An 18,003-nucleotide genomic window follows, 5' to 3' on the forward strand; every position below is an offset into this window, starting at 1 on the left:
CCTGCAGTACCTTAAACCTTTCTCTATTAAATGGCATTTGCCATGTGTCTGCCCAGTTCTGAATGCTGTCTACATCATTTTGAATGACCTTTGCTGCTGCAACAGTGTTTGCCACTCCTCCTATTTTTGTGTCGTCTGCAAATTTAACAAGTTTGCTTACTATACCAGAATCTAAATCATTAATGTAAATTAGGAATAGCAGAGGACCTAATACTGATCCCTGTGGTACACCACTGGTTACCTACTTTGCTCAAACAGATCATAAGGTGGCAATACAATTCTGTTCAATGCTTTGCTTAAAAACAAATTAAAGAGCATCTTGGTACTGGTAGGAAATATAAGTTATCTTAACTAATGTATTATTTTTGTGGTTTAAATTCACTTTGTGTCTCTGTGAACAAAAGTGAAAAGCATCCCTGTGGCCTCAATAGAGCTCTCAAACATATCATCGCTCCAAGTTCAGCATGTGCGCCGCACAGCATAATCGTTGACCTGGCCCTGCCACACTGCCCCACATGGATACAAGGAATACCACAATTGTTCTGGGTGGTATTCCCTTAACAATGTATTTTTTACATTCATTGGTGTTGCAGAGGGACAGGTTAAATAGTAGTTTTAAAAAGTAGCTTGGATGTGATGACACATAAAGAAATTGAAACAAAATTAACCCCAACATAAAATACTTTAGTGGTAAAGCAGCAAGCTATGGGGACGATCAAATTTTAAAAGTGTCTCGTTCCTGGCTTGCCCAAAGCTTAAATTGAAATCCTAAGGAGTATTAAAAAGCAATAGTATATTTTAAATTAATTTTCTTTGCCTATATGAGTAATAACACAAGGTACAATTTAAAACAGTTGATTTTTTTTATTAATGAAATAACTTAATTCAGATTTTTTTTTTTTTATTGCTCACCTTTCATTCAATAGCACACTTTCAAGCACTGTCTTTCATAACTTCACAAAACATATGTACACATAATAGCCAACAAGCAGTGTCATGTGGCTTTTAGTAAAGAAAAAAAAATGAACAAAAATCATGAACTTAGCTAGTTGGATGCTGTCTTAGCAAGAACAAAAGGCCTCCAGGATTCTCCAGTCCCTTGCCTGGATGGCAGTACATTTTAGTTTAAATAAACAATGTGTTTTAGCCAGTGGTGTAATCTCATGCAGTTAATGCTGAAGATATCAATCTTCCTGTAAAGAATGACTGCATCTAGATGTTTTTCTTGTTTGAGAATTTGTTTTTGAACCACCATACAGGTATATGGCAGTGTTGCAGATCTTTAAAAAAAGGAACAATACAAAAAAAACTGTAGTAGTGGCATGTCAGTTCTCTACAGACACATGTTCTTTCTTCCTTGTGTTTATATTAAAAAAAATAAAATTAAAAAAAAAAATCAGAAAATAAGGCTATTCATTTGTAACCTAAAGCAATTGCAGCAGAACTCATATTGTGGAGACACTGACGATCAATTTCATGTTACTGATCAGAAGAGGGTCTTAAAAGGATATTTCTGTTATCTGTTAGTTTGACGAAGTGCGACGCCCTCGCATAGGGTTCAAATTATAGAGAGAAACAAATACAACTCTCATTAGGGGAAGAGGCTTCAGTGTATTTGTGATATGAAGGCAAAAGCCTGAATTATGTTGAAATTCCTGGAAAAAAAAGTTAAAATAAAATAAATGATTGCATAGGTACTGTCATGTCTGTACAACTCATGTAAACCATGTCATCAGAAATGTCACCATATATTCAGGATTACAAAAAAAAAAAAAAAAAAAAAGTCTTCAGTCTTACTGTAAACTCCTCCAAGAACTGCTGACCTTACGTGCAATTCTATGGTAGTGTACATTGCTGGAATATTTAGTAGTTTTAAGGCTTTTTTTTTTCATCCCACTCTCTATATCTCGATTGTACGTGAGCTCTGCTGTAATGACCACGAGGGTAACCTCAACTTGAATAATGCTTCCCTTGACCAAAACCTGCCTGGTTATAATGATAGCCTCCCTGCTGGAAGTACTGCTCAAACTGCCCTCCCTGATTAAAGTTCTGCCCTCCTCTGCCACCCCATCCCCCTCCTTGACCGCCCCGGTTCCCCCTGCCCCTGCCGCCACGCCCCCCACGGCCACCTCTCTCCTGGTAGCCACCGTCCTGGTAGCGGTTATCCTGCTGGTATCCTCCACCTCCACCCCCGCCTCCTCCTCCCTGGTATCCACTTCCCTGGTAGGTAGGTGCCTGAAACCCTCCACCTGAATACCCTCCACCTCCCCTGCCTCCCCCGCCTTGGTATCCGCCCCCTTGGTATCCGCCACCTTGGTAGTTGGCTTGGTAGCCACCACCTCCTCCATCCCAACCCCCTTGTACTTTGCCCCCTCTGCCACCCCGGCCACCACCTCCTCGGTCATACCCTCCTCGATCGTACCCTCCCCGGCCTCCCTGGGACTGCTGATCATAGCCCCCTCTACCACCGCCTCTGTTTTGCTGCCCGCCTCCTCCTCCGTACTGTTGCGGGCCGTCCTGCCTTTTTTGCCAGGGCGGCATTTCAGGAGGAGGCGGCTCAATCTCATTGGGTCTTCCTCCTCGGTCCGGCACCCGGCCCATCAGCACCTATGGATTACAAGCAAACAAATAGATATTATACAGAATAATAAATACGGGCTGCAGGTATTTACAAGCAAAAGAAAAAAATGAATCCAGGGGTTCTGTGACCATAAACCACAAAATCAAATCGTGAGATCATTTAACAATTTTTTATTTTAATTTTTTTAGATTCTTTCTCTTATTTCTGCACACAGAGCAAGTAATCTTCTTACAATGCTTTAGGCGCCAGGAGGAGGATTTTGATTTGAAAGTGCTAACCAATAATAGTTAATCCCTCCGAGACGGTCGTGTACAGTAAGGGATCCGATACCTCCTAGATCAGTGGTTCCCAACCCGTGGTCCATGAGTAAACTCCAGGTGGTCCGCAAACAACTCCCAAAATTCGGTTAGACAGTTCTAAGCAACACAACAAAACAGCTTGCGATCATGTAAACACGATCATACTGAAGTGTCATTCTGGGCCCGTGATCGGCTAAACACGATAAAAAAAACACACTTTGACTTGCTGGGCCAATACAATTTGCAGTCCAGCTTGTTAACGTATATATCATTGGATAGGGGAGGAACTGAATTTCACTGCCTGCTTGTTTTTTTGTGTGTGATGTCATTGGGACGGGCATTTCATTTTTAAAGGGCAGAGACATTTTCAACAGCACAGAGGAGCAAAACATGACACAAGAACTTGTTTACAGCTAAGAAAACAAAACGGGAAACACTAAATCTGTATTTGACTTATTTATTTTGTCTCATGTGATTTAATACATATGTTTTTACAACATTTATAAAATATCAAGAAACGAGTGGGTAGTGGATATACACAGATACTATTCCATGAACTAAATTTGTCAGGTACGTTTTTTTTCTCTTATTACTGATAACGGAATGAATGACCTATTTTATTTATAAATATTTGTTTTGAGAAAATAAATCGAGAGTAGTGCCCATTAATATCTTATAAAAGACCCTGAAAATAAACATGTATTACGTCATTGCAATCACTCAGGTGAAACAACGTCTTGTAATTTGCCTAAACATCAATATTTTCAACAAAACTTTCAGGAAGTATTATAAGGTCACTCGGGTCATAGAATAACACGTTTTTATACATGTATGTCAAAGCAGAAAACATAATCATAAAAACATACTTTAAACTAACATTTAATACGAAAATAAAGTAAAAAAAAGAAAAAAAGTAAGAAGTTTGTATGGTTTCTGAAGTACTTTATAATGTTCCCCAGAGTGTTCTAAAAAGAAAAAGGACACACCAATTCCAAGATGCTACTGTAAAAAATAGATTTAGTGATTTTATAGGAAGGGAGTCAACTGCAGCCAAAAATAAACTAGTCCTGGGGGAGCATCCCATTAAAAAACGCTTGGTCCTTAAAGGGTTAACCACATTATATATCATTGTAAGATATGCATGTCGTCTGCATCCCCCTATCTGTTTTCTTTAATTACAGGTCTGTTTATAAATTAATATATATTACAGCTCCCTTTGATCCAATACCAAGCATCACCTCCAAAGCCACCATTAACAGAAACAGTTATCTTATGTGAAACAAATACTAACTAAATAACTGTTACACATTATCAAGGCACATTTGTCTTGACAAAATTACACTTCTTTTAGACGGCATTATTTACAAAAAAAAAAAACCTACACCTAGCATTCACGTAAATGAACATCTTTTTAATGCTCATTCTACTGCTTGTGTTCACTGTTCAGGAAAAAAAAAACAATCTGGCTGTCCCAGCCTTTTTGCTCCACCTTAGAAATGGATAGTTAACAGTTATGGGGCCAGCACTGGTATTTACATTTACTGGATCTGAGGACAACCCAAGCCCCAGTGCATTATTTGTCAGGTTTTGTCAAACAAAACTCCTAATCCATCCTGCAAAATTGAGATGCTATTTATCTACAAAGCATTCCAAATGTGAAAAAAAATTACCTTTTTAAACAAAAGAAACAGGACCTTTGCCATCAGCAACTTTCAATGCATAAAATGGCAACATTCCTTGCTGACCTGGTGGTGAAGATTCAAGCCCAGGAATCTCATGAAGTTTGGTACGTTATATAAATACTTTACTTTCTATGTGTACTTATACATATACACATACAAAATTAGTTTCAAAATGCTGTTTCTTCCTTTCCTACTTGCCCCTAGATGCAGTACACTAACGTAGAGACATTACTGTGTAGTGGAAAAATCTGCATTTTGAACATCAACAATATTCATTACATTTCGTACCCTGACTTCCTGGTATTCTGGTTTAAATACATACGGTATGAGGACTGATGCCTTTACCATAACCACCTTCACCTTCACACAGAGGTATTAGCTGAAATGTTTGTCTACTTGACTTGTTTCTTTACTTCAGAAAGGGGCTAACTAACAAAGGACCAGCTCACCTCATTCAGCGCAGTAAAGAACAGCAGCTCTCACTAACTGTCCCAACTGCATCACCACGGTAACAGTACAATGAGCGCCAGTGCTGGGGTCGGCTCAATTCCTGGTTTCAGTTTCAATTCCATTTCCTTTTTAAAATCAATTCCCAATTTCAATTCCTTCGAAGGAACTGAAATTTATATTTTAGAGAAATAATTGTTGTGATTGTTCAACAACTTTCAATTGAAGTCAGTTTAACTGATTAGCAGGGAGTTCAATTTAGGTATTTGTTGCCACTGTGAAAAGCTCATTTTTAACAGAATACTGCTAATTGCAATGAAGTGTTGGAATTGATTAAAAGGAATTGGAATTGAAAAACAGGAATTAGCCCCAACCCTGATCTAGTGCATTCATACCTTGTTGATGGCACAGGCTGACATCTCACGGATCCTTCCGCTACTGGTTCTTAAAATCTTGGACAGATCTTCCCGGGCTGCATATAGGTGAGCAACAGAAATATTGCTTTTTGTAGCAAGAGCAGTCCGTTTCGGCGGGTATACCTTCGCCAGCTGATCAGCACGGGTCTAAAATAAATAAATTTTTTTATAGTCTAGATGCCTGTATTAATACATTTTATAAAATGGCTTGGACATTTTCCATATCTTTTAATCAAAATCCACTCAATATCTTACCTTTGCTCTTTCTGACCATCCAAAAGACTGCACCGTTACATCAAGTCGTTTCAGCAGCATCTTCCTCCGGACTTCATATTCATTAACTAGTGCTTGGTTAATAACTTCGATTTTTTCCTGTGGAAATATTAACCTCTGATGAAGATTGTTTTTATATCAATAAGTGCTCTTGTATTATTTCAACGCATAAGCCTTGATATCATGGCTACAAGGAAATTATCACGGTAACTATTTTTGTCTAGGCTGCTATCCAAACTATTATAGAAATACATACAGTATTGTATAGATATGGTTCAACAAACTACTTTACAGGAGAATGGAAAATAATAACAACACGGGACAAGAAGCTGTTGTAAAGAAACAGATTCTGAAAATATGGCTGGAAATTAAAAGAAATGTGGCCATAAAACTTTTTAAATAACAGAAACATCACATGACCTCAATAAGACAGCAATATTAGGTCACAGGTCAAAGTAACGCTACAGTTGAAATTAACTTAAGAGTGATATGGGCAGATTTAAAAAAAAACATTAAAGTTGCCATTACAGGGACTCTAAAGGAAATATTTGGGTAGACTACAACACAAAAACAGCTGTTCTGTAAAGTTCTGACCCAGTGAACTGGTCCAAGGGGTTTCTTCATTAGAGGCTTTCCAACATGATTCGGCGGAACCTTGGACATGGCTTCCTTTAGCTGTTGATGGAGACACAAGCAATTTTTTTTTCCCCCATCAATGAAAGAGAAACACATAGGCTCCCAAATATGCCTCATCATGCTCCCCCCTCCATTTATATTACCCATATCACTAGTTGACAAAGTCTGTGAAGGCTTAGTAAGACAGTGATCTTCTTACCTTCTTCTCAATTCCACTAAAGAACTGGAACATGGCAATGTTGGCGGGGGGTTTGGACATACCCAGGCCCACACAAATTCCTTTCAGCTCAATAAAAACGTCACTGCCTGCCCGCTCCGGGGCCGTCTTTGATGGATGGCTTACATGAACCATCTTTAATGCCTCCAACTCGGAAATAAGGTAGGCTGGAAAAGGGTGCACAGATATAAACATGTTAACACTAGAAGGACCGGAGATATACTCATACCTAGAAGCCCCGCAGCCGTCTTTCTGACAGCTGTATTCAAAACACTGTAAATCGTATAACGAAAGGCGAAACAGTCGGATGTAATTAGTTTTTTTTTTTATTGAGTACGTCACAAACATCTGAACAACCGAAGCGCATATATATATATATTTTATAAACATTTATTTTACAAATCAAAACAAGAAAATGTAAATAAACATCTGAACAGACATCGGTTTACAACATACCTATTTATAAAACTGAAACAATAGCAATACATTTAACTTTTCAACAGCAATCAGTTTATTATCAGATGAGCAAAAGCAACTGAACAACGTTGATAAACAAACTTAGAAAAAAACATTTTACAGAAGCGCACAGCACAAGAAGTTATAAAAAAAAGTCTGATTTATTTTTCTTTTTTTTGACAAAAGGGTATTCCTTTACCTTGAGACTAAGACTGTTCACAATCAACACAGATAATGCGCTTCTACACGTCGCCTTTCTGCACAGGGCATAGCTGTCCCAAGTTTTATTTTTATTGCACTTGCCAACCTGGCATTGGCATCTCTTGCGGCTCTCAGTGGGGTTGCCAGCTTCAGCTGTGGGTACACGCTTGGCAGTCTCTGTTCCAAATACTTCTTGCGAAGTTCCTGTGCTAACTGTAAAATATATTCTCTCCTTGGTAAGTTCTTCTCCCATGCATTCTTTGTAAAGTACCCAGGAGTTGATGGCTGCTAGGTCCAACACATTTTAAAACACCTGAACAGACCACTGTCGGGAGCCAGCTTTCACAGAATACTTCCATACCATCTGATCCAAAACATCAATTCCATATTTTGTTGCGTTGTAAAACACCAGTCTCTGGTATTTATTTTCACTAGTCCCGATGCTAACTGACTGACCAAAGCAGTGCAGCTGGCAAGCAGGCGCCAGCCTTCAAAAGGCTGATTGAAAACAATAGACTGTCAGTCATTCACTCAGGCAGAGAGTAGAGACTAATCCAATTACAGCTAAACACATTGAGGACTGGTAAATAAAAATAAAAGTAGAATACCGTTCTGTATAAATCAAAATACAATTGTTTTCTGTGTGGCCGTCAATGTGACTGCTCCCGGGGCTTTTAGGTATAATGTAATATATCTCCTTTATTTCTGCACTCCCGCGTTTCATGCTTTGTGAGAATATTTAATACATACGGACAGAAAGGTACACGACCGCACAGCCCCATATGTGTTACATGACTCAAGAAAATTACATTTTAAAACAGTAATTACATCTGCACACTTCAAGTGGTCAAACCAGTTAGTAAGCCTGGTAAATAATGATCAAAGCAAAAAAAACTTTAGAGAAGGATGGAGAACACTCATCACAGGAAAAAAAAAATCAACTACAAATATTAAATCGCCACACCATGCATGTAGGGTGAATGCTCCAAAGAGCAGAATTTGATGGACATTATACAAAACTTACTGAGCAGCAAAAAGCAGTTGTTCTTGTTTTGAAGACGTTTTGCGACATCCCCAGTTGTAAGAACAGAATAAGGGCAGTTCATCTCTGTTAGCAAGCCACTCATCTCAAGCTGGAAGCCTTCTGCTTCAGTGGGACCTTAGAGAATTCAAAAGGGAAATGCTACAATTTAATTACAAATACCACAAACAGTCACAGTACAGAATTACAAAGCTCCACATTTTTATAAAACAATAACAACAATCAACCAATCTAAATATAATACAACACAAATGAAAAAGGTAAACATATAAAGAAACACACAAGGAAAAGCTCAATATATCATAATTCTGTTATGTTACAGTGGCAGTGTGCTACAGTCGCAGAATAAGTCAAAGCTGTTTTTGTCACAGTATGAGAGATCTTTGCTGTGCTTTGCTCCAGAAAAAATAGTTTCTCTAAAAAGAACATTGCAAGAATAAGACTGAATTTAGCATTTGGATTCAACTAGGAATAGAATTACAGTTTTAACCCATCTAAAGATTGAAAAAGGGAAGGAGATGCAGGCACTGCCACCCCGAGCAGACCTGAATAAATAAAAGTCACCTGGGACCCAACACTTGCCACTGAGCTGTTGTGTTTGAAAGCTACCAACCTCCTAAAGGCATTAATCCAGTCTGATGTGGAGGCACTACATTCCATAGAACAGCATTTACACAAATAGCAGGTCTAAAGTTAGGAGTGGAGGATCCACTCTTAAAATCTTCTATCCACAATCTGCAAACTACTTTTCTGCAAACATGGTCAAAAATCTTAAAATATGTTATGAAATCACACATCTACACACACATACACAGTGCCTTGCAATAGTATTCAGACCCCTGACCAACTCTCTCTTATTACTGAATTACAAATGGTACATTGAAATTTCATTCTGTTTGATATTTTATTTTAAAACACTGAAACTCAAAATCAATTATTGTAAGGTGACATTGGTTTTATGTTGGGAAATATTTTTAAGAAAAATAAAAAACTGAAATATCTTGCTTGCATAAGTATTCAACCCCTGTGCTGTGGAAGCTCCCAGTTTACACCGATGAAAGAAATTGCCTTAACGAGGACACAATTACCGTACCATTGGCCTCCACCTGTGAGCCATTAAAGTTGCTGTCACATTTTCTGGATAAAAACCCCACCTTTGAAGGATCATTGGTCAGGCTGTGAATCTGAAGGAAAATGAAGACCAAAGAGCATTCTACAGAAGTTAGAGATAAAGTAATACAAATGCATAGATTAGGGAAAGGGTACAAAATAATATCCAAGTGTTTGGATATCCCAGTGAGCACAGTTGGATCAATAATCAGGAAGTGGAAGCTGCATCACACCACCCAGGCACCGCCAAGAAAAGGCCGTCCCTCAAAACTCAAAAATTCACCTTTCAGCAGGACAATGATCCCAAGCACAAGGCCAAAGCAACATTGGAGTGGCTCAAGAACAAAAAGGTGAATGTCCTACAGTGGCCCAGTCAAAGTCCTGATCTCAATCCCATTGAGAATCTGTGGCACTATTTGAAAATTGTGGTCCACAAGCGTCGTCCAACCAACCTGAACAACCTGGAGCAAATCTGCCAAGAATGGGCCAAAATCGCTCTGACACTGTGTGCAAAGCTGGTACATACTTACCCCTAAAAGACTTAAAGCTGTTATTGCAGCGAAAGGTGGCTCTATCAAATATTAATGTGTCGGGGTTGAATACTTATGCAAGCAAGATATTTCAGTTTTTTTATTTTTCTTAAAAATATTTCCCAACATAAAACCAATGTCAACCTTACAATAATTGATTTTGAGTTTCAGTGTTTTAAAATAAAATATCAAACAGAACGAAATTTCAATGTACCATTTGTAATTCAGTAATAAGAGAGAATTGGTCAGGGGTCTGAATACTATTGCAAGACACTGTATATATATATATATATATATATATATATATATATATATATATATATATATATATACACACACACACACACACACACAGCAAGGATTTTCACAAATATTTGTACATTTTTTGTGAAAAATCTCTAGTAATCACCAGTTAACTTCCAGAGGGGTGAATAATAAAGTGGCAATTGTTAAGTGGCTCACTAGTAGTGAGTGTTATTTTGTGGATGGACACCGAATGATTCGCTCAATACATCAATTAGTCAGTTTAATATAATACTTTATTACACTGCAATATCAGCAAGCAATGCGAAAAAGGTATTAAAAGCATGTATTTGCCAATTTCGGAGACACATAGTTGCAGTATTTTCTTCTATTCTTTCACTGATCTAACAAAGAGCTCTAAGCAAATTTGTTTTATACATACCCGACAGTTACACTAATCTTCAAAAATCCTGTCCTCATTACCACTGCTTCAGGTTAAATCATTCCTCAAATGTTTGCTTCATTATTACAGCTCTCTAGGTAGAGCTTGACATGGCACCTTCCCATACTCTATCTTTCCTGGTTACTTCTAAGTTCCTACTTTTTGTTCATGCAACTTTATATATCTGTTAATTAAAGAAAAATACACAATGTTATGCAAGTTCAAATCTTACACAAAGTAATTTCATTCAATGGCTTCACATGTGACTTGCAGCCGCTGGCTAACAATGCATTCCGTCAGTTGTAGCAGATTATATTGTATTTGCTGATGCGGTTTCCTCCCACTGCTAATTAAAAAAAAAAATGTAGCCACCTAGCTAACAATTGCATCCTGAGGGCTACAGTGAAAAGTACTGCTTTTAAATTGGGACTTTAGTAAAGACAGCGTGTGTACACGAGTACATGAATTATTGTAGGTAGTAATTCATAGTTATTTAATCACTCATAGGCTGTAACCCCCAACTCCACAAACCAGCCAGTATTTTTGTAAATAGCAACACATGTAATGAACAACAAAATAAACATTCTATTTGTGTCATTGGTGTCAATTTCAGGTGGAGCTGTGTGGTCGGCAAGGTGACACTGCTGAGAGAATTTTTTTCCTCTGTCATCCTGTCTGGTGCGGTCAGTGTCAGTTTCTCAGCACACAGTACAGTTAACAAGGTACATACAGGTGACTGATCGATCTGTAGGAGCGTTTACTAAGGTGATTTTGTTAAAAACAAAAAAAATATATATTATAATGGTGTTTATTTTTTAGGAAAATAAAATGTAAGCCTATTTTTATGGACCCCAAGTTGTTGTTGATTCCAACTTAGGCACTTCACATCCGGACTAGCAAGTTTCAAAAGGTACTAGTTTCAAAGGTAGTCCTTCGTATTAGTACCACAATATTGTTAGTTTCTAACCCTGCAATGCCTATTGACATTTTACACAAAATTTAACGCATCTCCTTTACTGCTAACTTCTTATGCTGCCGTGACAGTGGACAGTTAAATTATATCACAATAATACAGCGATTACTTACTGTTTGTGGCTTGCACATTCTCTTCCAGTTTGCAGTACAGCTTGATCTCAGAGACAATCCAGGCACAGAGCTTTGTGAATTCAGGAGAAGCAGCTCCCCCAGCAACTGCCCGATCCAGCGCACCATCTTCTACCAGAGGACCCTTGTAACTACAAGATCAAATTAACTTTTATGAAAAAACCTAATACCTCAGTTATTTAACTGCAATATGTTATTCTCTGCAAATTTATGAACAGCCAAGTGTAGACCAGGATACTGTATACAGGCATTCTATCATAGTACCTAAAGACCCAATGTTTAAATGCTATGGTTCAGTAGCACGGTGAAATATAACACAATTTTTTTTTTAAGTCAAAGCAGGCCGTGCAGTATTTACTTTTGACAATTCTAATAATATGCATACTTGTATTGATACAATGCAAGCAGCTTTGGTATTTTTAATGGGAACATTGAAAGTCAGAATAGAAACAGTGACAACATTTTTATTTTTATACTCAATGCTGGCCATGACAGATCATGCAAAAGTTCACTTCAGTTCACTTTTTCAAAGGAATTGATATTGATATTTCAGAGACAGTAATCATTGTGATTGTTAAACTGCTTTAATTTGAAGCCAATTTAACTGATTAACAGTGACTTCAATTTAAATAAATGTGTTGCCACGGTGAGAAGCTCATTTTAACAGAATACTGCTAATTGCAATTTCGATCAATGATTTGTTGGAATTGGTTAAAATTGAATTGTAAAATCATTTTAAAAAGGAATTGGAAATTGAAAAACAGGAATTGACCCCAACCCTGATTACTGTATATCAATGATCGCTTTTATGACCAAAAAACTGGATCCACTATGGAATATTATAAATCAGCTTGACACAGGGAGAAAGCTCCATAGTTACGTTTGAGTCAAATATTCTATGTTTAAGCTTCTTAAGGAAGCAGGTGCATAGTTCCCACTTTTTCATCCCACCACAGTATCAATGGTTTTGTGTCTGGTTTCAATTTCCCAGTAGGAGTGAAACTGGAGCATGAAGTTTTTTGCTTAAAAAATAGCAGACTATGTCGTCGCCCCTCGCCCACCCCCCGTGTAAATATGGTCAGAATGTATAATTAAAATGAAATATTTAAAAACGTGGTTTACCTCTATCAGGGAACATACTGGAAGGTATGTGTGTGTATACCTGAGATCGCACTCTCTGACTCTGTAAGCACTGTCTTCTGTAGATACCACTTGATAGCCTCGTCATTCTGCCTGAACAAACAACGGTCTATTTTTGTATTTCAAACGCATTATGAACAGTTTACGTACCACAGATCCGCCAAAGAGTCTAATATGTCGTTCTCCATTTCACTGTCGTCTATTTTAAATTAATAAATTACAGAAAGTTATTAAAATGAAACACACAGGCTTCTCTCACACAGCTATTGGATTGGCATGTCGGGGTCCAAACCCGACCTCTCAACTCCAGCCAGGAATGACCAACGACTTGCCTGTTCTTTTTCTTTTTTTAATTTACATTATTTAATGTCTGGCAAATAAATGTTAGCTATTGTTTCTATGTGAAAATAAAAAAAAAAACATGTAACCTATGCTACAACTATAAAGAGCGTGTTTGCCAGTTTGCTTTTTACAATTTTCCGAATCCGACATTACCACGAAAAGAGGTATGACACAGGCCCGGTTTTTGGGATGGAACCGCATAACAGTCTCGCGTTTTGATTGGTCCATGTCTGTCACATGAATATGTCGTCACACGAGTGGAAAAGCGTGCAGGCATTTTTAACATTGTGATCAGATAGAGAGAGTGATCTGCTTTCCACAACCTTACCATTAAAATATAATGTGGTATTACACTGTACTGATATTACAAACTATGAGGAATTACTTTATATAAATTATCATGTTATGCACGAATGTAAGAATTGGCTTTCTGTGGTGGTGTACTTTTTTCTTTCAAGTAGCATATATCTATAATCGTTTTTGCGATATATTTTAATATAAAACATATACGCTATTGCAGTTTTCTTACAGGATACATTAGTTTATCTCTAATGTAATCACAGTTTTACATATAGACTGCCCCTGTTTTCATTTACGTCCCAAATTCTGGGCCGCTTTGCTTTTCAGATAATGTCCCAAATTCTGGGCCGCCTTGGTTTTTAGATAACGTCCCAAATTCTGGGCCGCTTTAGTTTTTAGATAACGTCCCAAATTCTGGGCCGCTTTGGTTTTTAGATAACGTCCCAAATTCTGGGCAGCCTTGGTTTTTAGATAACATCCCAAATTCTGGGCCGCTTTGCATTTCCGAATTCAGTCCAGTTTTGGGGAATCAGTGACAGCCGAGTTTCTAAGTCATGCATGCACAGTTTACCATAAACTGGATCGTGAATTCATTTGAGAGTAACCCTTAGTACATTAATCAAAGTTCATGTATTTTTTACTCTCCCCAGAAATCTTTTTTTTTTTTTTAATGAAAAAAACAAAAATGTAAATGTTAAAAAACGTATTTCTTATTACATGAAGAAACTACATTGCACTGAAATAGATACATGAAAATTAATTTAAGCAGTCGTTTTCCTTTATTAAAATCTAATATTAAAACACATTTTTGGAAAGGAACATGGTATTCCGAAAAAAGGACATCTCGTTTTCTTATGTAACGTCCATCAATATATTGTAGTGTTTCAGGTTCTTTTTGGACAGAAATGAGACTGCAACTGTGAGTAAATGAAGGCAGTTTATTTTGACAATAATTAAATAATCACAAAATAAAATCATAAAGTGAGGGAAAGGAGACTGGGAGTCGAAAGTGAAAATAAATGATTGTAGTAATTTTTCTTTTACCCTACCCTTCCCAGTCTTTTCCCCGCCCCTCTTGTGCGCAAAACCTGAACTCCAATTCCCCTCCACACACGTGTACCACCATGCAACCCTGGCACGCACACACCACCATGCAACCCCTGCACTCATACACCCACCATGCAACCCCTGCACGCACACACCACCATGCAACCCCTGCACGCATACACGTAGCAATTCTTTGCAAAATATATTTTCGGGTATTCAGCCCCATTCATGTCTATGGCAGTGTTATAAAACACATTTTCAGGCATATCTCTCGAACCCGAGCACGTAGAACCACCATTCAAAGTGATATAGACTCAGGGGAGCACCCCAAACCACCCCCTAAAAAGGTGTGGTGGTTCACCCAAAAACTCATGTCATGACGAAAAAATTCACTTTGCCAAGCCGTCCTGGCGTTTGAACCATGAAAATGGTGACTCCTTGTGCGGGGCCCCATGGGGCCCCAACGCAAAAAAAAAAATCAAGTTCCTAACCCCCACAGAACCCGAGATACGCCCTGTCAAAAATGTCCAAAAACTACCCTTTTCGGGGTCATATCTCCATGACCCCGGGGCCTAGAAACCGGGTTGAACTTCCTAGGGTCATGTCTGGGGGCCCTCTTTCACAGGGAGCCACCCGTTTTCAAATGCTACATTTTCAACAAATTTTCACATTTTCAGCATGATGGCATGTCAAGGTTGCATTTCCAATAGCTTTTGAGCTCCAGGTTGGCAAAAAAAAGTCTAAACTGGTGTCCTTTCTAGCTGGGGACACGTCACTTGGAGGGATCGACAGGGGCCCCGAGGTGGACCTCCATACCGATTTTCAAGTCTTGGGGACCCCCGGAACCCGAGATACAGCACCCTGAAAAATGTCTATGGGAAATATCATTATAAAACCCCTTTGGGGCAACGCCCACCATCTGGCGGTGGGGTGGCGTATGAACCCGTGGCTGATGTCTTTCTTTAGCTAAGACTCTTGTGCACGCAAAGAATGTCCTTCTGAGTTTGTTGGCCCAGGGGTCGTGGAGATATGGGTACGATAAGAGACCACCCCTTCCCTATGGCAAATCCCATTATAAAAACACCATCGGGGTAAGGCTCAGCTAATGGCGGTCGTGGGTCTTACGAACTCGAAGGAACCCATTTTCTTTAGCTAAGATTGTTGTGCATCTAAAAAGAGTACAGAAGCACCAATTTAAATCCATTCCAAGTGTTTTGTGATCACAGTATCAGCCTGAGTGTATCGGAGCACAGTTTTGCACCAAAAGCGAGGGGAGGCGAAAAAAAGCACTATATACCCTATTCTTTAAGATATCACTTTGCAGTGCAAATTTGAGGAATGCAACCACTTAGCAACATGCAAATTGGTACTGCAATTTAAAGGCCTGTAGTGTCAGACTGGTAGTGCCTAACTGATTCAAGTGTTTTTGGAATGATTCTTGCAAAGACTGATTTATAAGAAAAAAGAGAGATTGACAAACAGCATTTTGCTTTATATGCAGAAACGGGCAACTACAAGAGGGTGTCAAACAAGCTGTGAATGTCCCAGGAGGCTACAGAGTACCTCTAAGTATGAATCCAGATGCTTACAGTACCTGTTCTTAGATGTCCGAAAACACTGTATCGCTGTATAACTGTATACCCTATAAATATCACTTTTTATTGTGTATTTGAGGAACACAACCAATTACAAACTTCATTTGAATTGCTGTGCTATCAGAATATCAGTGTATAACTTTGCTGGGTATCAAAAGGCCTTCAAACTTTTACAAAAGGCCGTCAAAGTTACAAAAAAATAGGTGTGCTCCTAACCCAATACTTGTCTTTTTAATTCTGTGCATCCAAATACTTGTAGTTAAAAGTTTTAAGAATTAAGCTTACTCATCAGATTATTCTCCATTTTATTGTAACTGAGGTACCGTTCAGTTGAGCGAAAATTGTAAAGGGGTACTCAAGCTGAAACCTCCAGATAGAAGGGGTACAGTTTCAAAAAAAGGTTGAAAACCCCTGACCTGCAGTATAAACTATCAGGAATAGATAAGGGAAATGCTGACTAATACAATACAATAGGATTTATTTGAAGTTGTTGAAGGGCACTGGTCTCTTAAACCCAGAAGTTCTGATAAACCCCTATGCCTCACTATATATTGATGGACATTACTTAAGCAAATGAGATGACCTTTTTTTTTTTTTTTTTTGGTATACCATGTTCCTAAATGTTTTCTGAGGCGAGTAAAAAATACATTAACTTTGATTCATGTACTCTTAAATGAATTAACGGTCCAGTTTATGGTAAACTGTGCATGCATGACTTAGAAACTCGGCTGTCAGCTAAGCAGAATATCTCAAAAACTGGCCTGAATTTGAAAATGCAGAATTCGGAACATTATCTGAAAACCAGAGCAGCCCAGAAATTGGGATGTTATCAAAGCGGCCCAGAATTTGGGACGTTATCTAAAAACCAAAGCGGCCCAGAATTTGGGACGTTATCTGCAAACCAAATCGGCCCAGAATTTGGGACATTATCTGAAAAGTAAAGCGGCCCAGAATTTGGGACGTAAATGAAAACAGGGGCAGTCTATATGTAAAACTGTGATTACATTAGAGATAAACTAATGTATCCTGTAAGAAAACTGCAATAGCGTATATGTTTTATATTAAAATATATCGCAAAAACGATTATAGATATATGCTACTTGAAAGAAAAAAGTACACCACCACAGAAAGCCAATTCTTACATTCGTGCATAACATGATAATTTATATAAAGTAATTCCTCATAGTTTGTAATATCAGTACAGTGTAATACCACATTATATTTTAATGGTAAGGTTGTGGAAAGCAGATCACTCTCTCTATCTGATCACAATGTTAAAAATGCCTGCACGCTTTTCCACTCGTGTGACGACATATTCATGTGACAGACATGGACCAATCAAAACGCGAGACTGTTATGCGGTTCCATCCCAAAAACCGGGCCTGTGTCATACCTCCACGAAAAGGCAAATTATGAATGCTTCCTACTTCCGCCGTAGCCGGAAAGGACGACAAATTTGCATTGCATTTGGAATTCACTGGCAAAAAATGATTTTTTTTTTGTATATGTAATATTGAAAGTTCAGTGCGTGATTGTACAGGGATGAGAGTATGTTACGACAATATGGTGGTGTGAATTGTAAGTTATGTGTTTGCACATTTCCACAGTCATAGTTTACTTGTGCCCATTGTAATACTGTACTGCAGCGGGAGATTTTCAGACAGTCAAGCAGGATCATGTGTTAAGTCTGCAACTATGGTATGGATCTCATTCACAAGTTATTTTTTATTATCATGTAATTTTAGCCTTCCGTTTCATTCCAATAGTTTAACTTCAGCCAACCCCTGTTGTAAATATTTGAATGAACTAATAACCCCAATATAACAAATAACTTATATTAATTGTTGTTGTTTTTTCACTTCTAATAAAGTATACAATTATTTGTAGTGAAAATACCTTA

The 18,003-nt window shown here is 38.1% G+C and overlaps 1 protein-coding gene across 3 annotated transcripts; it reads right to left on the bottom strand.

The window, feature by feature from the left end:
* Positions 1-844: 844 nt before the first annotated feature.
* On the bottom strand, positions 845-13,342 carry LOC117402623 (protein FAM98A-like). Of its 3 annotated transcripts, XM_034003959.3 has the most exons (9): positions 12,802-12,961; positions 11,662-11,810; positions 10,576-10,759; positions 8,233-8,367; positions 6,534-6,718; positions 6,293-6,373; positions 5,681-5,797; positions 5,405-5,572; positions 845-2,607 (listed from the first exon to the last, which is right to left on the bottom strand). In XM_034003959.3, the coding sequence occupies exons 4-9, from the start codon at positions 8,333-8,335 to the stop codon at positions 1,951-1,953; spliced, it is 1,311 nt and encodes a 436-aa protein (XP_033859850.3). In that variant the 5' UTR covers positions 8,336-8,367; positions 10,576-10,759; positions 11,662-11,810; positions 12,802-12,961; the 3' UTR covers positions 845-1,950. The 3 variants fall into 3 exon arrangements, with proteins under 3 accessions (XP_033859850.3, XP_033859848.3, XP_033859849.3); XM_034003957.3 differs by lacking the exons at positions 10,576-10,759; positions 12,802-12,961 and adding an exon at positions 12,970-13,342; XM_034003958.3 differs by lacking the exon at positions 10,576-10,759.
* Positions 13,343-18,003: the final 4,661 nt, after the last annotated feature.

This window comes from Acipenser ruthenus, chromosome 5 (assembly GCF_902713425.1).
Source record: "Acipenser ruthenus chromosome 5, fAciRut3.2 maternal haplotype, whole genome shotgun sequence".
NCBI lineage: Eukaryota > Metazoa > Chordata > Actinopteri > Acipenseriformes > Acipenseridae > Acipenser > Acipenser ruthenus.

Coding starts and splice junctions, on each gene's coding strand:
- LOC117402623 (XM_034003957.3), bottom strand. CDS start 13,007: ATGGAGAACGACATATTAGACTCTTTGGCGGATCTGTG. Junction 6,374..6,533: donor TTAGTGGAATTGAGAAGAAG/GTAAGAAGATCA, acceptor CTCCATCAACAG/CTAAAGGAAGCCATGTCCAA. Junction 5,798..6,292: donor CCCTTGGACCAGTTCACTGG/GTCAGAACTTTA, acceptor ATATTTCCACAG/GAAAAAATCGAAGTTATTAA.